The 22,984-nt window shown below is 38.4% G+C and overlaps 2 protein-coding genes across 2 annotated transcripts; one reads left to right on the top strand and one right to left on the bottom strand.

Annotated features, from left to right (window-relative positions):
* The first annotated feature begins 8,214 nt into the window (after positions 1-8,214).
* Positions 8,215-11,080, top strand: LOC128736373 (uncharacterized). Its single transcript, XM_053830849.1, has 4 exons — positions 8,215-8,300; positions 8,377-9,726; positions 9,791-9,853; positions 9,921-11,080. Exons 2-4 carry the CDS (start codon positions 8,379-8,381, stop codon positions 11,078-11,080), a joined length of 2,571 nt encoding a protein of 856 aa, XP_053686824.1. The 5' UTR covers positions 8,215-8,300; positions 8,377-8,378.
* A 4,090-nt stretch (positions 11,081-15,170) lies between these two features.
* Positions 15,171-18,041, bottom strand: LOC128735105 (uncharacterized). Its single transcript, XM_053829597.1, has 2 exons — positions 16,477-18,041; positions 15,171-16,413 (listed from the first exon to the last, which is right to left on the bottom strand). Exons 1-2 carry the CDS (start codon positions 17,918-17,920, stop codon positions 15,173-15,175), a joined length of 2,685 nt encoding a protein of 894 aa, XP_053685572.1. The 5' UTR covers positions 17,921-18,041; the 3' UTR covers positions 15,171-15,172.
* Positions 18,042-22,984: the final 4,943 nt, after the last annotated feature.

Raw genomic sequence — 22,984 nt, 5'->3', positions numbered from 1 at the left:
CTAGGATACACAAGTCAGCTTCAACATTATCGAGCTATCTAACACGTTGGGCCCCTCTGTTCTTGGTGCCGGTGGGGTCCACTTGCACGAATCCACTTGCTATTGCGGATAGACGACGTAACAAAATCTGGGGTAATTACAGCAATCGCCCTTTTTGTAGATGGGACAAACCACACCTTCCATATACTCCTCTGGTAGTTTCACCTCCTTCCAAATCCTGAAGTGCTGTTGCAGGCGGTTCTTGGCAATTTTTGTAGAGTTCTGCTGAGAGTCGGTGCTGGGTATGAAATGGGGAAGGCAAATGAGGAGCGTCCAATATAGCTCTAGCTATCCCAAGCCCCTACCTAGCGCCTCCACGTGGCCATACCCGGTAATGCTCTATTGAGTAGCCAAGCTAGGAGGTGCGATACTGTGTGGTTCCCGGCTGCCTGATCTCACAATCGAGGTTTTGGGCAGACGGTGGAGCCACACGATCTGGTAAGCATAATATAAGTTATTTTAATTATTTTTTTCGTTTTAGCTTATGAAGCATTTACTGCTTTATAGTGAAAACTTTGGATACCAGAAGAAAAATTAAATTAATTATTAGAAGCATTTATGGAAACTAAAAGGACGCAACTCTATTCCATTCGAAGGACTGCTGGTGAGATTGTTCTATTTTTACCCATATATACCACATTTCATAAATAAACTAGAATCGGGAAGAGGGAGGGACCATCAGAGCACTTGTTTGAAGCGGTGGGCCTAGGGAGAGTGAAACAGTCAACTTTCTAGGGTTAATCTTGGCCCGATTAACAACACATCGTGGATAATGAGCGGGCTCTTCTCTCCACCTGCTGGAGTCATTCTGCATTAAGACGGTTTATTCAACGATTGACTCAGGTGACTTAGCCCTTGGAAGGAGATTCTCTAAATCCCTGGTACGTGTAAGTGATGTTGCTTATCGACCAATTCCCTTTTGGCCCTTCATACAAGAGTTGGGAAGCATGACCAATCGTTGAATATGTTCAACTCTTTTTGACATGATAGGCTCATTGCTATGAACGGATGTTCTGCTAAGGTAGGTGGTAGTACCATATATTCATATATTCATATTCAGTTCTGCTGAGAGTCGGTGCTTTCCGGCGGCTCCATTATTCTTCAGCTAACCGATTTTTCGCCGGATCTTTTCCAGATCGGAAGCCGGCACGCTGTTTCCGTTTGTAGGTATTCCTAGGTTAACTTCCGTTCTATCTTCTTCTGTTATATCGTCATGGGTATCGAAAAACCGCTGTCAGCTGTCGACCACCCCGGTTTCCATCCTCGTTCCTATCACATATCAGCGTTGGTGGAACTAGTGCTTATTTTTAGGGGGGTTATAGCTTCCGACTTGTTTTCGACCATTTTATTTCGTCTTGTGTTCGAATCTCGGCTAGGCGGTGCTGCTAGATAGAATCAGTAGAATTTTTGCACAAGCCCCGTACTGTCCTGTAATCTAACAGCCGGCTGCGAAGTTTGTCGATAAAGAAGGGTAATGTCTGAAGACGGTTAGGCCCAAGGCTTTCGAAATAAATTACAAAAATCAAGCCTATTTTTCTAGGGGGGGGCTAAAAGTTTCCAGGGGGGAGGGGCTTAACCCCCCCTAGCATCGCCAATGCATATCTAGCTTCGGTGTGTGTCCTTTACAAGATTGGTTCACCGTCTCATAGAACTTGCGCGTCTCATTAGCCCGAAGTATTTAGTAGCTCTTAGTCTTTACGATTTCTGGCCTCCTTTTTGGCGCTTTTTCCTCTTTATAATCGTGATTAACTCATTCCGCGCTCTTCCAAATTCTCCCTTGTGGCAATACTCAGATAGTTTTGCAAGCTCTTAACTGAAGTTACGCCCCAAGTAACAATTTCAGGCTGATCAAACGTTTTTATAGCTAATTTTATTCAACCTGTGGCTGATCTACACTCAAAATAATCCACACGTCCTTTCCACCTGAAAAATCACGTAAATTTCTTTACAGAGAGTTACGTGATTTTCAGTTGAACATTATTTGAAAATACAATAACATCTATCTGATTTGCAAGTAAATGCACCCATACTAATGCAAATTACGTGAAATTCACGTAAATAATACGGGAAAAGTTGGATGGAAAATATTCACATAACTTTTCCCGTAATTTCGACGTGAAAATTATTTTGAGTGTATGGTTTAGGTTTAGAAATAAAAACCTTTTTTCAGCTCTTAAACATCTAAATCTGGTGATTTTATCAAGCTTCAGGCTAATTAATAGCTGCTTTCGAAGCTGCAATGAAGCTTAATAGAAACTTTTTTGCCCTTTTAAGTAGCCAATTTGCGTAATGCTGTCAATTCTATATTTAGAACGAGAAATGATTTTACAATCTGCTTTTCCAGTCGCTTAATCAACGCTTCATCAATCTATATGCAGCCAAAAAAAAATCTATACTCAACGCTTTTCACGCGAAGGATACGTCCCGAGTAAATTAAAACCGCGTAAAAAACCGCGTAAATTCCGAAATTCGCGTAAAAAAAACCGCGTAAATTCCGAAATTCGCGTTAAAAAAACCGCGTAAATTCCAAAATTCGCGTTATAAAAACCAAAATTTCGCGTAAAAAAGCTGTGGATTTCAACATTACGCGAAAAAATAGACGTTTTGAGCACATCCGCGTAAATTCCGAAAATCGCGTGAAAAAAACCGCGTAAATTCCGAAAATCGGGTAAAAAAACCGCGTAAATTCCGAAAATCGCGTAAATTCCGAAATTCGCGTAAAAAACCGCGTAAATTCCGAAATTCGCGTAAAAACCGCGTGAATTCCGAAATTTGCGTAAAAATAGTCGCGTAAAAAGCGACTTCAGTGTATTTTTAAATTAAAAAAAAAACGGAACGCGGCCTTTTTTATTTTGCAGTGAGAACATGTTTCGAACGCGATATTTTTAATTTCGAACAACTTTAATTCGTATAATTATAAGCTAGCTAATTGAAAATGCATGTCTTTTTCCGGGAATTGAACCCGCCGTCTTTTGATCCATAAGCATAAGCACTCACCGTATGATCCGCCCTATTTGCATCTGCAGAACAGACAGTGAAAATATCTTTACACCTGAAGCCTAGCCCGCCTAGCGTGAAGCAGTCGATAATGTCGATAACTGACAACCTTTTGCTTTCTGCCGAATTGCGAAATTCTGCGAAAGAAAACTTGGTACATAGAAGTTTGTAAAGCCACTAACGCTCTTAAGCAGCCTTAAAGTAGTTTGAAAGGTTTGAAAGCTTTGAGCTTAATGAAAGCTTCCACTCTACACTTTAACACCTTTAAGCAGCCCTAAAACGGTTTGATGTTCATGGCTGTTTAGAAGCAGATTTTTTAACAGAAAAATCCGCTATTAAGCTTGTTTATCAGTTTTTGGGAGAGAACTGGTTTGAAAAACTTAAAGTAGCTTGAACATCGCTTATTTAAACACCATTTAAGTGCTTACTTCATGTAGCTTTGATCGCCTCAAACCAACCCGTAAACAGCCATTGCTCTTGCAATTCAGCTACCGTTGTTACTTGGGTTGTTTTTGGCGGCAACGGCGCTGTAAATCAAACGTGGTATCGGTTGATGATCGTAGTAACCATTGATATGGCGCATACAATGCGTTGCGGGTTTTATATGGAAAACTTATTTTTCGAGTTTTCTAATCTTTCCAGAAAATTTTCCGATTTTTCTCACCGTAAAAACATAGTGGTGGAAACGAACACAATAAAGAAAAGACGGCTCAAATCGGTTGCTCCGTTCTCAAGTGATGCGCGGTCAAACTTTTCCACTTCTCTTTTATATTTATACTAGCTGACCCGACAAACTTCGTATTGCCACAAATTAACCTGTGTTGTACATAAATCATGAATCTCGGATGATCTTTGTCACAATCTCGAGTTTTGCAAGCCCCCCTGTGGGCGGCGCTTCCGACGGCGGGTCACCGGCAACACTCGCGACCGTCTCGTCCTGAATGATCTAGTGTTACTATAGATAGTTTTTGTGGTCTTGTATTGACTAATGTTTTATGGCAGACTCTCGAATTTCCCGAGTTCGATTAGTTTTTGAGTTTCGCAAAAATTTCTGTTTTATTTGTATGAGAGTCCATATCCCCCTACCACAGGGGTGAGAGGTCTCTAACTATCGTAAAATAAATTCAAGACTCCAAAATCTCCCACATGCCAAATTTGGTTCCATTTGCTTGATTAGTTCTCAAGTTATAAGGAAATTTGAATTTCATTTGTATGCGAGCTCCCCTCTTAAAAGGGGAAGGGGTCGTAATTCACCATAGAAAAAATTTCTGCCATCTAAAACTCCCACATGCCAAATTTGGTTCCATTTGATTGATTAGTTCTCGAGATAAGAGGAAATTTGCATTTCATTTGTATGGAAGCCCACCCTATTAAAGGGGATATGGGCCATAACTCGCTTTCTAAAGAAGAGAGGGGTCTCAATACACCATAGAAAAAAAATCTTGCGTCCAAAACCACTTACATGTCAAATTTGGTTCCATTTGCTTGATTAGTTCTCGAGTTATGAGGAAATTTATTTTTCATTTGTATAGGAGCCCCTCCCCCTCTTGAAATGGGGAAATCCATAGAAAATATACCATAGAAAATATTCTTGCCTACAAAAACACCCACATGATAAATTTGGTTCCATTTGCTTGATTAGTTCTAGAGTTATGAGGAAATTTGTATTTCGTTTGTATGAGAGCCCCCCTCTTAAAAAGGTAAGGGGTCCTAATTCATCATAGAAAAAATGGTTGCCTCCAAAAACACCCACATGCCAAATATGGTTCCATTTGCTTGATTAGTTCTCGAATTATGAGGAAATTTGTATTTCATTTGTGTAGAAGCATCCCCTCTTAAAGTTGGGAGGGGTCCTAATTCACCATAGAAAATATTTTTGCCTCCAGAAACCTCCACATGCCAAATTTGGTTCTATTTGCTTGATTAGTTCTCGAGTTATGAGGAAATTTGAATTTCATTTGTATAGGAGCCCCCCCTCCTAAAGTGGGTAGGGGTCTCAATTCATCATAGAAAAAATTTTTGCCTCCAAAAACACCCACGTGCCAAATTTGGTTCCATTTGCTTGATTAGTTCTCGAATTATGAGGAAATTTGTATTCCATTTGTGTAGAAGCACCCCCTCTTAAAGTTGGGAGGGGTCCTAATTCACCATAGAAAATATTTTTGCCTCCAAAAACACCCACATGCCAAATATGGTTCCATTTGCTTGATTAGTTCTCTAATTATGAGGAAATTTGTATTTCAATTGTGTAGAAGCACCCCCTCTTAAAGTTGGGAGGGGTCCTAATTCACCATAGAAAATATTTTTACCTCCAGAAACCTCCACATGCCAAATTTGGTTCCATTTGCTTGATTAGTTCTCGAGTTATGAGGAAACTTGTATTTCGTTTGTATAGGAGCCCCCCCTCTTAAAATGGGGAGGGGTCCTTATTTACCATAGAAAATATTCTTGCCCTCGAAAACTTTCGCATGCCAAATTTTGTTCCATTTGCTTGATTAGTTCTTCAGTTATGAGGAAATTTGTATTTCATGTGTATAGGATCCCCCCCTCCTAAAACGGGGAGGGGTCCCAATTCATCATAGAAAAAAATTTTGTCTACAAAAACGCCCACATGCCAAAATTTGGTTCCATTTGCTTAATTGCTTCTCGAGTTATGAGGAAAATTGTGTTTATTTGGTACAGGAGCCCCCCTCTTAAAGTGGTGAGGGGTCCTAATTTACTATAGAAAATATTCTTGCCCTCGAAAACCTTCACATGCCAAATTTGGTTCCATTTGCTTGATTAGTTTTCGAGTTATGAGGAAATTTGTATGGAAGCCCCCCCTTTCAAAGAGGAGAGCAGTTATAATTCCCCTTATAAAGAGGGGAGGGGTCTCAATTTACCATAGAATAAATTCTTGTCACCGAAAACACCCACATGCCAAATTTTGTTCTATTTTCTTGATTAGTTGTCGATTTGTGTTTCAATTGTATGGGAGCCCCCCCTCTTAGTGGGGGGAGGGGTTTCTAACCATCACTAAAACCTTTCCTGGCCCCAAAAAACCTCTACATGCATATTTCCATGCCGATTGGTTCAGTAGTTTTCGATTCTATAAGGAACATACGGACAGACAGGCAGACAGACAGAAATCCTTCTTTATAGGTATAGATAAGAAGATATTGTCAATTGCAAGGAAAATTGTACCATCCAAAGTGCGATATCGCTCATAAAAGTGCTATTTTGAATTAAATCGTTTCGGCATCTTCGGCGCACTTTTTCGTTATCTTTCAGGCAATAAGTGCGCCGAAGAGCCCGAAACGATTTAGGCTAAAATAGCACTTTTATGAGCGATTGCGCACTTATTGATTGGACAATTTTCCTTGCAATTGACAATCTAAACCTATAAAGAAGGATTTCTGTCTGTCTGTCTGTCTGTCTGTCTGTCTGTCTGTCTGTCTGTCTGTCTGTCTGTCTGTCTGTCCGTATGTTCCTTATAGAATCGAAAACTACTGAACCAATCGGGATGAAAGTATGCATGTAGAGGTTTTTTGGGGCCAGGAAAGGTTTTAGTGATGGTTAGAAACCCCTCCCCCCACTAAGAGGGGGGGCTCCCATACAAATGAAACACAAATTTCTGCATAACTCGACAAATAATCAAGCAAATAGAACAAAATTTGGCACGTGGGTGGTTTTGGAGACAAAATTTTTTTCCTTGATGAATTGAGACCCCTCCCCACTTTGGGAAGGGGGGCTCCTATACAAATGAAATGCAAATTTCCTCATAACTCGAGAATTAATCAAGCAAATGGAACCAAATTTGGCATGTGGAGGTTTCTGGAGGCAAAAATATTTTCTATGGTGAATTAGGACCCCTCCCAACTTTAAGAGGGGGTGCTTCTACACAAATGAAATACAAATTTCCTCATAATTCGAGAACTAATCAAGCAAATGGAACCATATTTGGCATGTGGGTGTTTTTGGAGGCAACCATTTTTTCTATAATGAATTAGGACCCCTTACCTTTTTAAGAAGGGGGGCTCTCATACAAACGAAATACAAATTTCCTCATAACTCTAGAACTAATCAAGCAAATGGAACCAAATTTATCACCCACATGATAAATTTGGTTCCATTTGCTTGATTAGTTCTGGAGTGTTTGTAGGCAAGAATATTTTCTGTGGTATATTTTCTATGGATTTTCCCACTTTAAGAGGGGGGGGGGGGCTCCTATACAAATGAAAATCAAATTTCCTCATAACTCGAGAACTAATCAAGCAAATGGAACCAAATTTGACACGTAAGTGGTTTTGGACGCAAGATTTTTTTCTATGTTGAATTGAGACCCCTCTCTTCTTTAGAAAGCGAGTTATGGCCCATCTCCCCTTTAAGAGGGTGGGCTTCCATACAAATGAAATGCAAATTTCCTCTTATCTCGAGAACTAATCAATCAAATGGAACCAAATTTGGCATGTGAGAGTTTTAGATGGCAGAAATTTTTTCTATGGTGAATTACGACCCCTTCCCCTTTTAAGAGGGGAGCTCGCATACAAATGAAATTCAAATTTCCTTATAACTTGAGAACTAATCAAGCAAATGGAACCAAATTTGGCATGTGGGAGATTTTGGAGTCTTGAATTTATTTTACGATAGTTAGAGACCTCTCACCCCTGCCGTAGGGGGATATGGACTCTCATACAAATAAAACAGAAATTTTTGCGAAACTCAAAAACTAATCGAACTCGAGAAATTCGAGACTCTTCCATTAAACATTAGTCAATACAAGACCACAAAAACTATCTATAGTAACACTAGATCAGTCAGGACGAGACGGTCGCGAGTGTTGCCGGTGACCCGCCGTCGGAAGCGCCGCCCACTGGGGGGCTTGCAAAACTCGAGATTGTGACAAAGATCATCCGAGATTCATGATTTATGTACAACACAGGTTAATTTGTGGCAATACGAAGTTTGTCGGGTCAGCTAGTAACAAATATTGAAGGAAACTGTATAAACTGTCTACTCTATATTTTATAGTAAAACTATACGATTAATAAAATGTCTATCGGCACAACACACCGAACACACCTTTGTAAATCAAGCTACTTTGAGCCCGGGTTTGAACTCCGACAAAATGAAAATATTAAAAAAAAACAACAAGAGTGATAATCGTGATTGATAAATCCGATAAATCCCCAAAACATTGCGCCAATGATTTCAAAAATTGGCGAAACTGCGGAGAATAAAAAGGAAGTCTCTTGTAAATTTCGGGTAGTCTACAGCTTGTTATGGTAATAAACGTTTCATAATGATTTAAAATCACTACTTAAGTTAAAACCTTAGTACAATTACAAAAGTTATTTACAGCAATGTCTTCGCTCAACATGTTTAACATCTACGCAACGGAAATGGATGGATGTGACGGAAGTAATACAGCACTCCAACAAGCTATAAAGACTGGTAATCAGGATCGCATTGATACTATACTAAAAATGTATGAAGCTGACTTCGAAAGGATCCGGACGTATCTAGTGTCACAGTACGATTGGGAGGATGAGGATAAAATATGGCTCAAGAAAGATATATTGATTGCCGTGAATGAGGCGCAATGCCATGCGGCAAAACAACTTGAAATCCGCCCTCTTTCAAACGAACAAATTCGAAAATCCATAATTGTGTTACTTCAAGGTTCAACCAGTGGCGAAGAAGTTGCGGTGATTTTTCCAAGTGTAAATAACAAATTGGCTGTTTTCAGTTTAATAACTTTGTTGATTCCGAATGGGTTTTTGTCGATCAATTGCTTTAGTGCCTATTGGGATTATCGGAGCTTGATTGAAGAAGCGGTAGTATATGGAAACATTGGTCTAATCGAACGTTTACTTACGCTTGGTGCTAAACTCGTTCATCCTGGTCATAATGCTTTACTGAAGGCATGCGAATGTAAGCAAAAGGATTCCGTTTACTGGCTACTGACTAAGCATAATGATTGCCTTATGGAGCATATGGAAACCTATAGAGCACTTTACCTATTGCAGAGAAATAAAGAAGCTGAAATGTTCGAATTTGTGCTGGATAAAATGGTGGAATTTCGTCAAAAACGATACACAGAATCCATTTCAGAAGCATTTACAAATATTTGGGTGCAGCATTTTGCCTCACCGACATCAACTATAGCAATAATGAAACATCTTAGAATAGGTCCCGTGCGGGACGTGATCGAGAAGTGCATTTCGAAGTACAAATTGAATCTATTTAAGTTAACTAATGGTAGGCCTATAATCAGAACCGTACTGTTCCGCGGCTTAGCGTCTAATTACTGTTACGAAGTAATTCGCGATAATCTAACCTCTCTGGGAATGCAATGTTTGAATGACAATAGTTTATTATTGCATTACCTGATTTATCGAGGACACATAGAATTTCTAGAAGAAATATATGCGAAAGCGCCTGACGTGCGAAAATACTTCGAAACAGATATCGGATTTACTGAATTTCAAGATGCCATACGTTATGCAAATCTTGCACAGATTCAGTTTATACTCAAATATCACGCAGATTTTCTAAGAAAGGATGTGAATAAATTTCGAAAAGAAATTGTTTTACATCAATATGATTCCCGAGAATTTTCAACCAGTATCGACGTTATATGCGATTTGATTCCCGAATTTCGAGAAAATTTGCAAGATATACCAAACATTGAGAAGATACGTAGCGTTAGTAAGTGAAGTCGTTTCGTAGTCACACTTAACATTGCAATTAAAATTTGATTTTTTCGTGATAGATTCGACAGTCGCACGTATATGTGCTGAAGCATGTCCTCAACAAACACAGGAATGTATTAACAGTGAGTAACGTTGTTTGGTAGACTTTAATGCCATTTGAACATTGAAAGTTTCATTTTTCCCTAACAGATTCGACAGCCGTACGTTCGGATGTTGATGCATATCTTCTACACAAAGCCGTTAGTGCAAATAACGGTACACTGGTCGCCGAGTTACTGGATGATGGTTGGAATATTGATTTGGAGGACAACCAAGGAAATGCTCCCATACATTTTGTACAGGATGTTGATATGCTCGAATTACTCCTGAAGCGCCATAACGATGGATTAGCGTTATTGAATCGAACCAACCACGATGGTTACACAGTTCTGTTCACCGTATGCTGTTCCAATATGAAAACAAACAAAATACAGCTGCTGGAAAGAATATTAGCTAAAGGTGCTAATGTGAATCATCTCACGCAGAAAGGCGAAACGGTTACATTCATGGCTGAAAGTTGCGAAATGCTCGATGTTTTCATGAAACACAATGCCAATCTAGAAATTGTTAACAACAAAGGGGAAACTGCAGTACTGCGACAGCTATTGAATCGCAATGCTAAAGTAGCTATTGCACTTTTGCTATCAACCCACATATTGCCGTCTTTTGAAGATCATGCCTATAAATATTTAGCGCCAATGGTAAACGAAGACCACAGATTCTTTAGTACTGAATACCAGCCATTTCTAACTGATCACCCAGAAATCTTGAAAGCTTTGCTAGATGCTGTTTACAAACACTCTCGAGAGGAAGCTTCGCGAAATTTTGCTGCTGTTTGTTTTGGATCAATAAACTTTCTCGTAGAAAAATTTCTGGACTTTGACTATGATCTGGACTTCAACTGTAGAAGCTACTTTGGTCGTATACCACTGCTTGGATTATTTATGTTCGTACATGAACGAAACGATCACCTTGCTTATCGTTTGCTGCAAAAAGGAGCGAATGTAGAAACGCGTGACCAAAGGGGTCGTACGGCGTTGTTAATGGCTGCATCGAACTTCGGAAGCTTAAAGCGGTTTGGTCATGGATTGGCGGTGGTGCAAATGCTGCTGGATCATGGAGCGAATGTAAACGCAAGGGATGAAAACGGAGATACGGCGCTACATCTTGCCTTTAATGGAAAAAATCTAGAGCTGGTCGAACTTTTGGTTCGAAACGGTGCGAACCTTAAAGTTAAAAACATCAATGGAAGAATGCCCTGTGAGCATGGATCGCATGCAATCCAAGAACTGCTGTATTTTATGAGCTGACAAATTAAAAAGATGTATTTGATGTATTTTATTTCTCTACGGATATTGAAACATTTTTGAGCCAAAATTTGATTGTGTGAAAACCCCTGGGCATGGCATAACCTTGAGGATTGCTTAACTGCAACCAGGTCCCAGGGCTGGTCTGTATCTTTACACAAATGGAAGATGCACACTAGTGATGCCAAATGTGGTGAAGCCTACCAAAAGTATTTTTGAATCAATTTGTTTGGCAGAACGTTCAAAACGGTAGCAAGACGTTCGAAGATTCGATTTACGAATCTTAATTTATATACATATACCTATTTTCTATTGATTCAGGGCTTTTGGTAAGGTTAATCACAAAGATATTACCTTTGACTTGGCTTGCCCGAATCGCGAATTTTAATCTATCCAGGGCAGTTGCCCAAGGGGTTTTCGTCTTTTTTTCTTCTTTCAGTTTGTTTTCGCTGGAAGACCAAGTAAATGTCGACAAACTAACACGACCTGAACAAGAAAAGAATCTGGAACAACATGATAACAACAATAATATGGACCAATAACTGATTCAGGTGATGTGACGGGCTACAGAGAATCCAGGTAAAGCTAACAAAGAAAAAGGCAAGAGAAAGGTAAGCGAACCAGTGATATTCAAAATTTATAATGTCTATTAGAAAACATATTAAATTTACTAAGTTTTACATATTAAATATTACTAAGTTTATTATTATTTCTTCAGCGAAAAACATAACATGGTTGCATACTGAATGAAAACTTGCCTAGAAGCGGGTGTTAGATTGGTCGACAGTAACTCAAAAATTCATTAATACATTTGTCAACCAATTGAGTTTTCTTTTCAGTAGTTTTCAGAAGTATTAAGCGAACAAAGTTTAGATTCACGTCAACGCAATGCATATACTGCCATTATGCACATATCAAGTATGTACACTGTTGATGGAGATATGCGCATGATGTTAGTAAAACAATATTTTAGTGGGTGACATTACCTCTAAAGACTCAAAAAGACAAGATTTAGAAATTCTAAAACCCTATAAAGTATCTTAAAATCGATAAAGCATTACCAAATTCAAATTCGCTTCCCGACTTGTTTCTTAGTTAAGAAAGGAGAAACGTTCGACGCGACGTACCTACTCATCTGACTTTATCACTCGTCTTCAGACTCATATTCAGCCACCATGAACAACTACATCGCACTACAGTCAATTTGTTTTATTTTGAAAACCTATCCAAAGACAGTACTGGCCAACCAGTGTTCAACCGGCCGACATAGGCTAGTCCGTCTGGAAGTACTGTTGCAAGATAGAAGCTAAAATTTATTATTCTTTTGGGTTGAGCCTTGAAAATCAAGCTGCCAAGCAGCTCCAACTCAACACCCCACAAAAAAAAAAAAAAAAAAAAAAAATTTGATTGTGTGAAAACAAACAGCATTATCAAACACCATATTTCAGAAAACGTAACATGTAATGTTGTTGTGTCCACATAAAATTTTTCCCCCACAAAACCTTGAATCAAACTTGTTGAAAGCACCAGTCGCTGCGCATTTTTAAGTGGCCGCGTACTAGCTGATATTTTCATCGATATTTGCCAATTGAGATTAATACACTCAAATGAATGCCTGTCGTGTTGTTGCGACAACAGAACTGTATGTATAGAATTAAGAGTTTTGATTTCAATTTGATGAAATTGATGAAAATATCCACCCACATTCTGTATTTCGAACGGATGGGTTTTTCGAACGAGACTGGATGTTATTCTTCAATCCACCAGCAAAATCAAATGGGCAAAACAACTCGTTCGAAACAAGTCGAACGAAATAAGGCCCGTTCGAAATACAGAATAAAAGTGATCACCTAGTGCGCGGCGATTTCAAACATGCGCGACGACTGGTGCTTTCACGGTAATTGCAAAAAAAATGGAGCGGAAATTACCGCGTCACGATGATAAAGCGGCTTAGATTTTCTGGTTGTGTTTTTGTAAAACTTCTATAAAAATTCCAAAAAAATCCAAATTTTCCCGGACATCGCTTATTTTAAAAAAGTATAACACTTGAACTATTCGTAGACTATTTTTAATAACCCTTTTTCTTAGCGGTTTGGGAAAAATATCTAAAAAAGTTTTTCACAAAATTTCCATCAAGGTGGGAAAGTCCAAACAAAAGTCGAAAAAACACGCATATAGTTTGCCTGTACGCTGGTGCTATCTATGGCCTGTACGCTGGTGCCATTTATGGTATCTATGGAACAGCCATTTTATTAGGAAAAACTTCCTAATAAAATGGCTATTATAGCATGCACAGAATGGAACTATGATGGTTGTGTCTATTAATGGATGTTTTCACCGTCACCAGAAAGTGGAAAAAACGTAGCAAGTGGTTGGAAATATCTTTGATGATCCATTTATAGTCTCTCTTTCAACAATAAAATTGCATATTTTTAATTTTTAATTTAAAGGGTGGTGGTAAAAAGCTGTTATTCACATAGTAAAACTAGACCGGAACTATAATAAGAGCTCTAAATCTTATTATTTCGATTTTTAATTATATCTTTTCTTATATTAATTTTACCAAATTTAGGAGATACTCTTAGCTTAAAGCTTTGGAGCCATCAACACAGGATGAAATTAAAGAAGCTAAAAGCGCATGCAGGCGAAGAGTGAACGAAACTTTGGACGGTTTCATGACGTTGAATTGACTGAAGCAACAGAGTGCACTCACAAAGTTAATATTGAACATTGTCCTTAAAAAGTGTAGTTTATAGTTTCGTACTGAAGATCAAACGTACTAGGAAACGGCACCTTTGTCAAGAAAATTTCATATAACATGCTTCTTGGTTTTGTGGATGACATCAACATCATCAGAGAAGAGAGAGCTGTGGGGTGTTTAAACTGTTTTTGCTCATCCAGCATGTGATAGCTGGATGTAAACCGAATTCAAGTGATCGAGGGATTCATATATCCTGGTACTATTGTAACATATGTGTGATATGTGGGTTGTGAAGTCAAACGACGGGTTCTAACTGCAAATGGTGCTTTCTACGCACTACGTATCTAGATGAAGATAAAGTTGTTTACAAGCAAGCCGCGATAGAGAAGGTGATACAGTGCAGGTGATACAGGTTGCAGTGGGCTGGACACGGAGTTAGAATACCTAACGAAGAAACAGATAAAGACAGCAAGAGGTCGTCGACTTCTGGGTAGGTCCCGTACTCGACGGCTTTAAATACGGTGTAAATACGTGTGGATCGATAAGGTAAGAAACGTAATTCTTAAGTCTATAAAAACCAGAAAACATTTGCATTTGAAAACAGATAAATGTTCACCTCCATCCAATGTCTCCTCCCTCCAATTGATAGATAACACTATCAATTACAAACAATGCCATCAGTTAAAATAAAACCAAACTATGAGAAGAACCTCCGCACAATTCATCAAAATTTCTCTTAGCAAAGGCTTGGGTATAAACATCTGACTTAACCCTTCTTTATCGACAGACTTCGCAGCCGGTTATTAAGGTACATTCTACTTACTCTTGAGCAGCACCGGGTCGAGATGCGAATTTACGACGACTGGTTGGCTGGGTCGTTCGTACCTCAAATCTAACTGAGTGCTAATCCGCCTTGCATCGACTTCAAAGGAATGATCCAATAAATTTTCTTAATTATTCAGATCAACCAGTCAGTAGGCACGTTGCACTAGCTTCGTAATTGCTCTGTACCGTAAAAATCGGCTACGAAGTGTGTCGATGAATAATTGCCAAGTCTTAAACACGTTTACGTTTCAAGGTTTTGCTTTACTTTGCAAGACGAGTCGCAAAAATTTTTTTGAATTCACTAAATCGTAAGGACTTGCGTTACTGGAAACGTACCATTGCAAGTTTCGTTTTACCATCAGGTCACTGAGTACAATACTCAGAGAGATCAACAACATTTTTATTAATAGTGAGGTAAAGGCAGGTCGATTCATAAAGCTTAAATAAAATACAAACTCCGGAACATATCTTGCAGCGCAACAAAAATTTGTTGCGCTGCACTCAACTAAATAACCTGTTGTAGGCAATTAAAGGCACTGGTCCAATCTTAGTTTGTTTAATCTCCAATTTCATACCATGAAATAGAACAATTCTTGATCTAACTTGCCTACCATTTGGTACGGAATTTTTCCACTTTTGTTCACAGCCTTCAAATCTCCTCCTTTCCGAGCTAACATCTCAGCCAGTTCTCTCTCACTTGCCGAGAATGCCAGGTGGAGTGCCGTATTTCCATCGTTATCGGCAGCATTTATGTTGGCCCCGTAGTCTAACAGTAGTTGTACTGTTTCAACGTTGTGGCCATACCACTGAGCAGATCTAAAGCGACTGGTTAACGATAAAAGAGCATTTCGCCCCCAGCTGTTACGTGCTTCCAAATCAATTCCACCCTTTTCGAGGAGCCGTTTGACTAAATGGCCGTTTTCCTCCTCCATGTAACTCAGCAGTCCAATAATCGGTGTATATCCGTCTTCGTCCGCGTAATTGTAGTTTAAATCGTAGTCGTAGTCTAAAAATTTTTCCACTACGAAATTAAAAGCACTGTAACATGCTTTGGCAAACATCTTCGATGCTTCCTCTCGCGAATGTTGATATAAAGAGTCGAACAAAAATTTAGTTGTTTCCGGGTTCTTCTCCAAAAACCACTGATAATCGCAACTGAAGGAATCTCGAGATCTGCTTCGCATCATTAGTCTCAAATATTCATGAGCATCAATTTTGTAAACTGGGAGATCAATATACTTCGGAAGTAATGCGGTGGTCATACAGACATTTCCTTTGCGTGCTTGATGCAATAGAGCGGTTTCACCCTTTTTGTTGATTATATCTAGTTTGATATTGTGTTTTAATAGAATATCTAAAGGGCCGCATTCCAGTAATAGAAACAGTGCTGTCTCTCCTTGATTGTTCAACATATTTACATCTCCTCCACATTCTACTATGCGCTCTACCAAATGAAGCCGAGGCTTTCGTTCCATATAGCGAGAGCAAACATGATGCAGAACGGTAAAATCATTTGCATTTGTGTAATGTACAATTTTCTCCCCCTCTGGGTGTCTCTCAATAAGCAGATTCAGCATGCCTAAACTTCTCACAAAATGTACCGGGTGGTTTCCATCGTTATCCACAGTATTCAGGTCGCAATCTGATTCTAGCATTTCGATAAGGAAAGCAGTATCGTCTTTATCCACGGCTAAATGAAGAAGAGTTTCGCCATTTTTCCCTCTAATGCTATTGGGAGCTTGTGGGCCTTGTAGTTTTATCGGAACCGAGGATACGTCTACATGAAGTTTATTGAACGACCACTCTAAATCTGGAAATAGAAATGACTTAAAGAAGCTGAAATTTACTTTTAAATTTTTATCAATAAACATACCGGTAGATGAATAATATTCTGGCTTAGATTGACATGCATCTTCAATATCCTTACGAAGCTCAGGAAAGTAATTCAAAATCAAATCTTTAATAGGGTTTAGAGATTTTGAATTAAGCCGCTCAATATGTTGTCGCAATTCTTCAGATCTGTTTTTAACAAACTCTAGGTGGTTATCAAATATGAATTGCAACTGCTCAGAGTTTCCTTCGAAAAGTGCTCTCTGCAAGACGTTAATCCCACCGTCGGATTCAAAGTGTGTTTTAACCTCCGGTTTTACGATATACATTTCCCTAAGAAATTCTAGGTAGCCACAAGTGATCATGTTGTGTAGAACTGTTGTGCAACCGTAATCGACAAACTCTAGAAGTTTAGGATTCTTTCTTATTTCGTCAAAGCAATATTCTAATGCAATCTTGCGATTTAACATCACAGATAATATTGTAACATTCTCCCATTGGTAGCTCAAATCAAGTTTATACTTTACAATATATTTTTCCACTGTCTCGAATAAGCCTTTTCCAATATACGTAAAAATCGAAAGACAGGAGAGATCTTCATTTTCGAAACGAAAGATTTCATTAAAAGCAGCCGATTCGGACTCGTGGTAATACTTCTGTCTGTAGGCGATCATTTTTTCTAGCACAAATTCAAAAAGTTTTTCCTTCCGTCTCTGCATAAGCAGCATTATGGCATTGTGCTGTTGAGCGTCCCGAAGAGTGCAATCAAAATGATCGAAATGCTCCGTTAATAGCCAATAAACGACATCTTTCTGAACATGTCGACAGGCGGCTAACAATGCGCTATGGTCATGAAAAGCGATTTCAGCTCCCAAACTGTAGAGGCGATCGATTAATGCAGTGTTACCACTAGAAGCGGCCACTTCTATCGGTGTTTCCTTCGTCTCTTTCCCTGTGCTGTTCCAGGTGAGGTAACCATTGGGAATGAGCTTATTGATTAGTTGAAATACTGCTAGACGATTGGTTTCACTAGGATGAATCACAGCAACGTCTTCTCCTTCAGTAGATGTTTTTAATAGCACAAAAACTGCCCTTGATACATCGTCCTTTGAGATTTGCAGATTTTCAAGGGTTTTTGCAGCTAGGCAGTGGTCTTTATCGATTGCTACTAGTATCGTTTTGCGGAGCCATACTTTATCGTTCGTATTCCAATTAAATTTAGACACTAAATAGTCACGAATCCGGTTGAAGTCAAGCTGGTAAGCTTGTATTAAGTCCTCAGTGTTCCGTTTTTCCTTCCTTTTGATTGACCTATGGAGCAAGGTTCCGTCTTTTTCTGGTTGATAGAAGTTTATTTTGAATTGGATCAGTTTCTCTAGAAAATCTAGTTTGCTTTCACTGTCTTCTTTTTGTTTTGACGCTTCACTGGATGTATCATCATCACTATTGGACAATCCATACACGCATGCAAACAAATCTGAATCCATGATGTGTCTTTGCGATGCCTTGAAAAGATTTGATTCGCTTGTCTCCTCCAGTTTCAAATTATAACTAAACTATTGAACACTGGTTTCGTTGACTTGTATATAAACGTTGACCAATGCATTTCACAATATTGTGTACCGTGTTCCAGAGTATCGAGTTCGAGTGGAATGACACAATGTTATTTAATAGATTAATAATAAATAAACTGCATGTACAATAAATGCATTGTGTCAAAATCCCATGTATCAAACAGAACAGAGCTCAGTCCGACAGAGGATGAGAGGAGCCGAGAAAAATCGGAAAAATCAGACGGAGTTTGTTTTGTTGACATCTTGGTTGACACGATTACATTTGTTGACGACCCGAGCAAAGTTTTAGAATAAGCTGAAAATTAAATTTGATGTATTTAATAGGGGCCTTATGAATAAAACAGTTTGCTTTGCTTTTCCCATGTAAATCTTATGGGAGAGTTTGCCTTAACTGTTTTATTCATATACGGCATTTTGCTTGACTTCGCGGTTAACATAACAATATTTATTGTCAAAATTTCATGGCAAGTGAATGCTTACTATTTTTTCCATAAAAATATCAAACGGAATGCTGATCTAGCTATTAAAGAATATTAATGGGAAATTTTAATTAGCTTGCATTTTGCAAAATCGTGTAATTTGAAAGCTTCATTTTGCTGGAAAACATTTTATGTTGAAATTACTTATTAATTTAAACATTCTAAGTTCATTTATATTTTAAATGAATCATTTCAACACATTTTCTATTAATAAAAATTAAAGCAAAATGGAAGTGAATTTTGATATAGAGTATGGCCAGGTAAAGTGTGTCACTGGACAAAAGTGTGTCAGTGAATTTTTCTATGTTCAATGACATCATACCAGTTTTGAAATATTTTCTTGACTTTTCTTAAAAACTGTTCAAATCCCTCCCATGGGTAGGTGGTTTGACGCGTACTTCGGCCAAACGACCTAAAAATTCTTAGTTCCGCATGTAGAATGTTTATAGTTTAAGTTGGATATATGTGTAGTATGTAGTATTGCATAATTTAGCTTTATGTGTAGCATGTGTCTCGTAAAGCGGAATGGAGCGAAATCGAACGGATTTGATTTTAAATTCAATCCGTTTGGGCCGAAGCACCGGGAGGGCTTACTCGGTTCCCTAGATGAATTGCTGGTATGCACAGAAATTTCTCTAGAAAACTGAAACCAAATCCTACCCACCATTCATGAGATTTTGACTTACTCATGAAAATTAAAATGTATCGCTAGTTAGAACGAACGAGTGTTCAAAAATGATGTGATGTCTTTATTTGCGTAATCGAGACATTTTCTATGAGATTGCCATAGAATTTGTGGCTGTTATGCGATTATGGACAGCACAGCACTGAAAAATATACACACACGTACATGTATACATGTGTATGCATGTATGAGTGTGCATGGGTGTATAGGTACGAATGAATATATGTTTGAGTGTTCTATGATGAGTCGGAAATTCTTCTTATACCTATGCTGCCAAATTACAATTATTAATGGGCAGGAAGTTATAGTCAGTAGCTGTGTTTCCTGTATCAGTTTCCTATGCTATTACTATTGTTACTAATATTGCTATCGTTGCTGTTACTGTCACCTCTATTGTATTGTTTTGGATATAATTATAATTTTTTTTTTTTTTTTCTTCTTATTTCCCTCCTTTATTAGAATGATTTGCATGTCTTGTGACTAACCGCGTTAACGGTATTCAACTAACAACATAAAATGATCATGTATGACGCTGTTTGTCTCCCAAGGGCCTTCCTAATGCTGATGAGCCTCTGTCGGGGAGTCCATCAAGTCGAACGGTGGCAACTCACCGGCGGCCTGCTCCTCTCCATTCTTGCGGCTGTCGTCGCGATCGGACTTAGTGGATCACTCGAAAAGATTTATAGCCTCGATATATATCTTGTTCTGTCCATTGCCCAATGCTGGCAGACTTCAACTGAAATTCCATTTCTAACTAAATCTTTTTAGAGTTAAAACTTCTTCAAGTAAAAACAGGTATTCGATTCTCTGGCTGATTCAAGCGATAGCGAAGGGCTGTCCTCAATCATTTCCACTTCCTAAAATGGGGTCATAGTACATAATATATGGCCGTGGTATGAGGATTTATTTTTCGATTCAATACCATCCTCAGAGAATTATCAACGTCGTTAACATCTTATTAAGTCTTGCTTTAGTGACAGCTTGCACTTAAGACCTAACACGGCCTATATACATATCTCCAAGTGAAGTTCTTTTTGATCCACCTCATCCCTTCTTAGTTACAGAATCATTTCAATTGACCACGGTCTGAAGAGCATACCGACAAATCGGTTGACTACCGCTACAAATATGCAATTAATGCCACCGGGAATAATACGAGCGAGTACCAGTCCCCATTACATCGCATCTGCTCTATTTTTCGGAAGTTCACGTAGTTTTTCGATAGTTCTGAGCGATAATATTGCTCTTGAATAATATTCCGCACAAAATATTCGAAAATTTACGCCATCAGCTACAATACTGCAAAGATGGTAGGTAAAGAGGCGGCTGTGGCTTTTAATGAGCATAGGTTGTGGAACAGCGCTGGGTCAATCGTGATGACATGGGTATTTGGGAGATGAGTAGCGTCCAGCCTAGCGAGTAGTTAGTCGGTAGTAGCATAGGTGATGGACAGACATAGAATTCTCGTGATATTACTAACTTGAAAATTGCAATCAACATGTTGACTAAAAAATTCCTCTTTTCTTTTCTTTTCTTTTCTGCCTGATCTCTATCGCTTCTTCTCACGGCAACAATAATGTTGCTGTGAGGGGAGGCAAGAGACCAGCCACAGATGACCACACTGGTGACAACGATGGAGAGGACGGCCGGCGTGGAGCCTGCTTCAGGTTTAATCAAGATTGACTACGAACAAGATGAGGAAACAAACAAAGGAAGGAGAAAACAAGATAAGTACAAGCCATCTTATGCTATATTGACCAAGCACACAATTATATCAAGCCAAGTTCTGTTACTCTTCTTCCGCCCATTAATCCATAATTACCAATACATTATGGAGCTAGCGTAATCCGCACGGATTCTTTTAACATTATCACAACCACCTTATCTCAGCCCTGGACAGACTTGGCTCTAACTGCCCCACCTTGTGCTGCAAACAGAAACAGAAACAGAAACTTTTCTTAAAAACTGTTCAAATTACTACTCGTAGTTGCTTATGCGATACATCAAATTGGAAATCTAGTTACCAGGTTTGATTTGCTCTTTTTACTTTATATTTGCTCTTTTGACTGCAGTGCCTTAGCCAAACCGAATTCGAAAAAATGATATAGAACTGATTAAACCTGTAACTGATTGCTCTTCACTGTTTTTAATAATTTGGCTAAATCATAAAAGTTTTAAAAAAATGTGTAACTTATTTAAACATTACGTTAAGGCCCAAATATCAATGCACACGTATTTTACCACGTTGCGGAAATTTGACAGTGTTTCCATGGGGTTTATGTCGAATTTTCGCAACATTAAAATCCCTATGCATTGTGTCTGGGTCTTCAGGCAGATTATTGCTATATAACCTTGAATGAAAAATCTTTTCACGGTTTTGTTACTTATATAGCTAATATAGATTGTATACCATTCCCCCGAAAACCATTCCCCAGAAACCCATTTCCCAGAATCCCATTCCCCAGAAAGCACCATTTCCCAGAAAATCATTCCCCCGAATGTACCATTTTCCGGAATTTGCCATTCCCCAGAAAGACATTCCCCAGAACGAACCATTCCCTAGAAAGCCATTCCCCGGAAATAAAGTTAGAAATAAAGAGGACAGGCTTACAACTAGAAGCAAAATTAGAAAAAAGAAGAATATGTTTTACCGTGTCCCCAATACCCTGAACTCCACATACCCGAATGTAACACCAGCGGATTGAAGTTTCTATAACAGCGGCTTTGCCGATTAATAATTTCGAACTGTAAATTATTGCAAGGGGTATGGCTAAAGGATTGTAACTAGAATTCAGTAAACCTAGGAAAACGAATTTTAGATGAGGTTTTAAAGTTTCGGCCTCGTCAATTTATAAGTATATGCTGTCCTTACTCGCTGCTGCTCGTTCGGACTTAACTAAAGGATAACCTCTACTAGTCAGTAAGCCTAGGAAAACGCCCGCACCTAAATAGAGGTGAATCTACAACCATAGCTAACCTATAATAGCTTCGATATAGCGTAATCTATCTAGCTTTTTTCGCGCCACAACGGCGGACAGTATATTATGTGTTCTTAAAATTTTTACAGCCTTTTTGACATCTCTGTTTACGTCAACCATTTACATCCCGCATAAATGAAAACAATTGTGAAAAAACGATCATGCGGGATTCTGAACGTTCCCATGACAAAACTAATGCTTGGAAACGAAATTATTGACGTTAACAGATATCAATATTGATGTTGAAATTTTATAAACAAGTATGCCGTTTGTCATTATGGCCCTTGAAATAACTCATAACATCTTTAAAAAGTGAGTCAGCTTATGATAATGATTATCTACCGGTTAAGATTTTTACTAACTCTCTAGAAAAAAGTTACATTTTTGAGGCTTGAATAAGGTATTCGCAAATCATGAAATTTCGTAAAACTTTCGAAGATGCGTTGCAAGTCATCCATGTCACAATGTACGACTTCCTGGTTCCGATTTTTTTCAAAAAAATCAATAGGATGAATCACCACCATTAGGAGATTTGTTTTTGCCAAAAATGTCCAAAATAGATGAACCACCCAAGATGTTTAAGCATAGCTTATTCATCTATTATACAGCTCCCTATTCATCTATTGTGCATTCCCGTGGAACAAATGCTTAGTAATCTATTATACAACAAAAATTATTTATTTGTTATTTATTCAAGGTTCAAGCACGAATTTTTGAAGTTTCAAAAGCAGTTTTTTATGCCTAAAATAAAAGTTATATTAATAAAAACACATTCATTATGTTCTGATTGATGGAAAGAATGAATCAAAAACAATTTCTTGAACGTTACTATTGT

Source organism: Sabethes cyaneus, chromosome 2, assembly GCF_943734655.1.
Source record: "Sabethes cyaneus chromosome 2, idSabCyanKW18_F2, whole genome shotgun sequence".
Taxonomy (NCBI): domain Eukaryota; kingdom Metazoa; phylum Arthropoda; class Insecta; order Diptera; family Culicidae; genus Sabethes; species Sabethes cyaneus.
The sequence above is the reverse complement of the archived record's forward strand: the minus strand, read 5'-3'. Positions and strand labels throughout refer to the sequence as shown.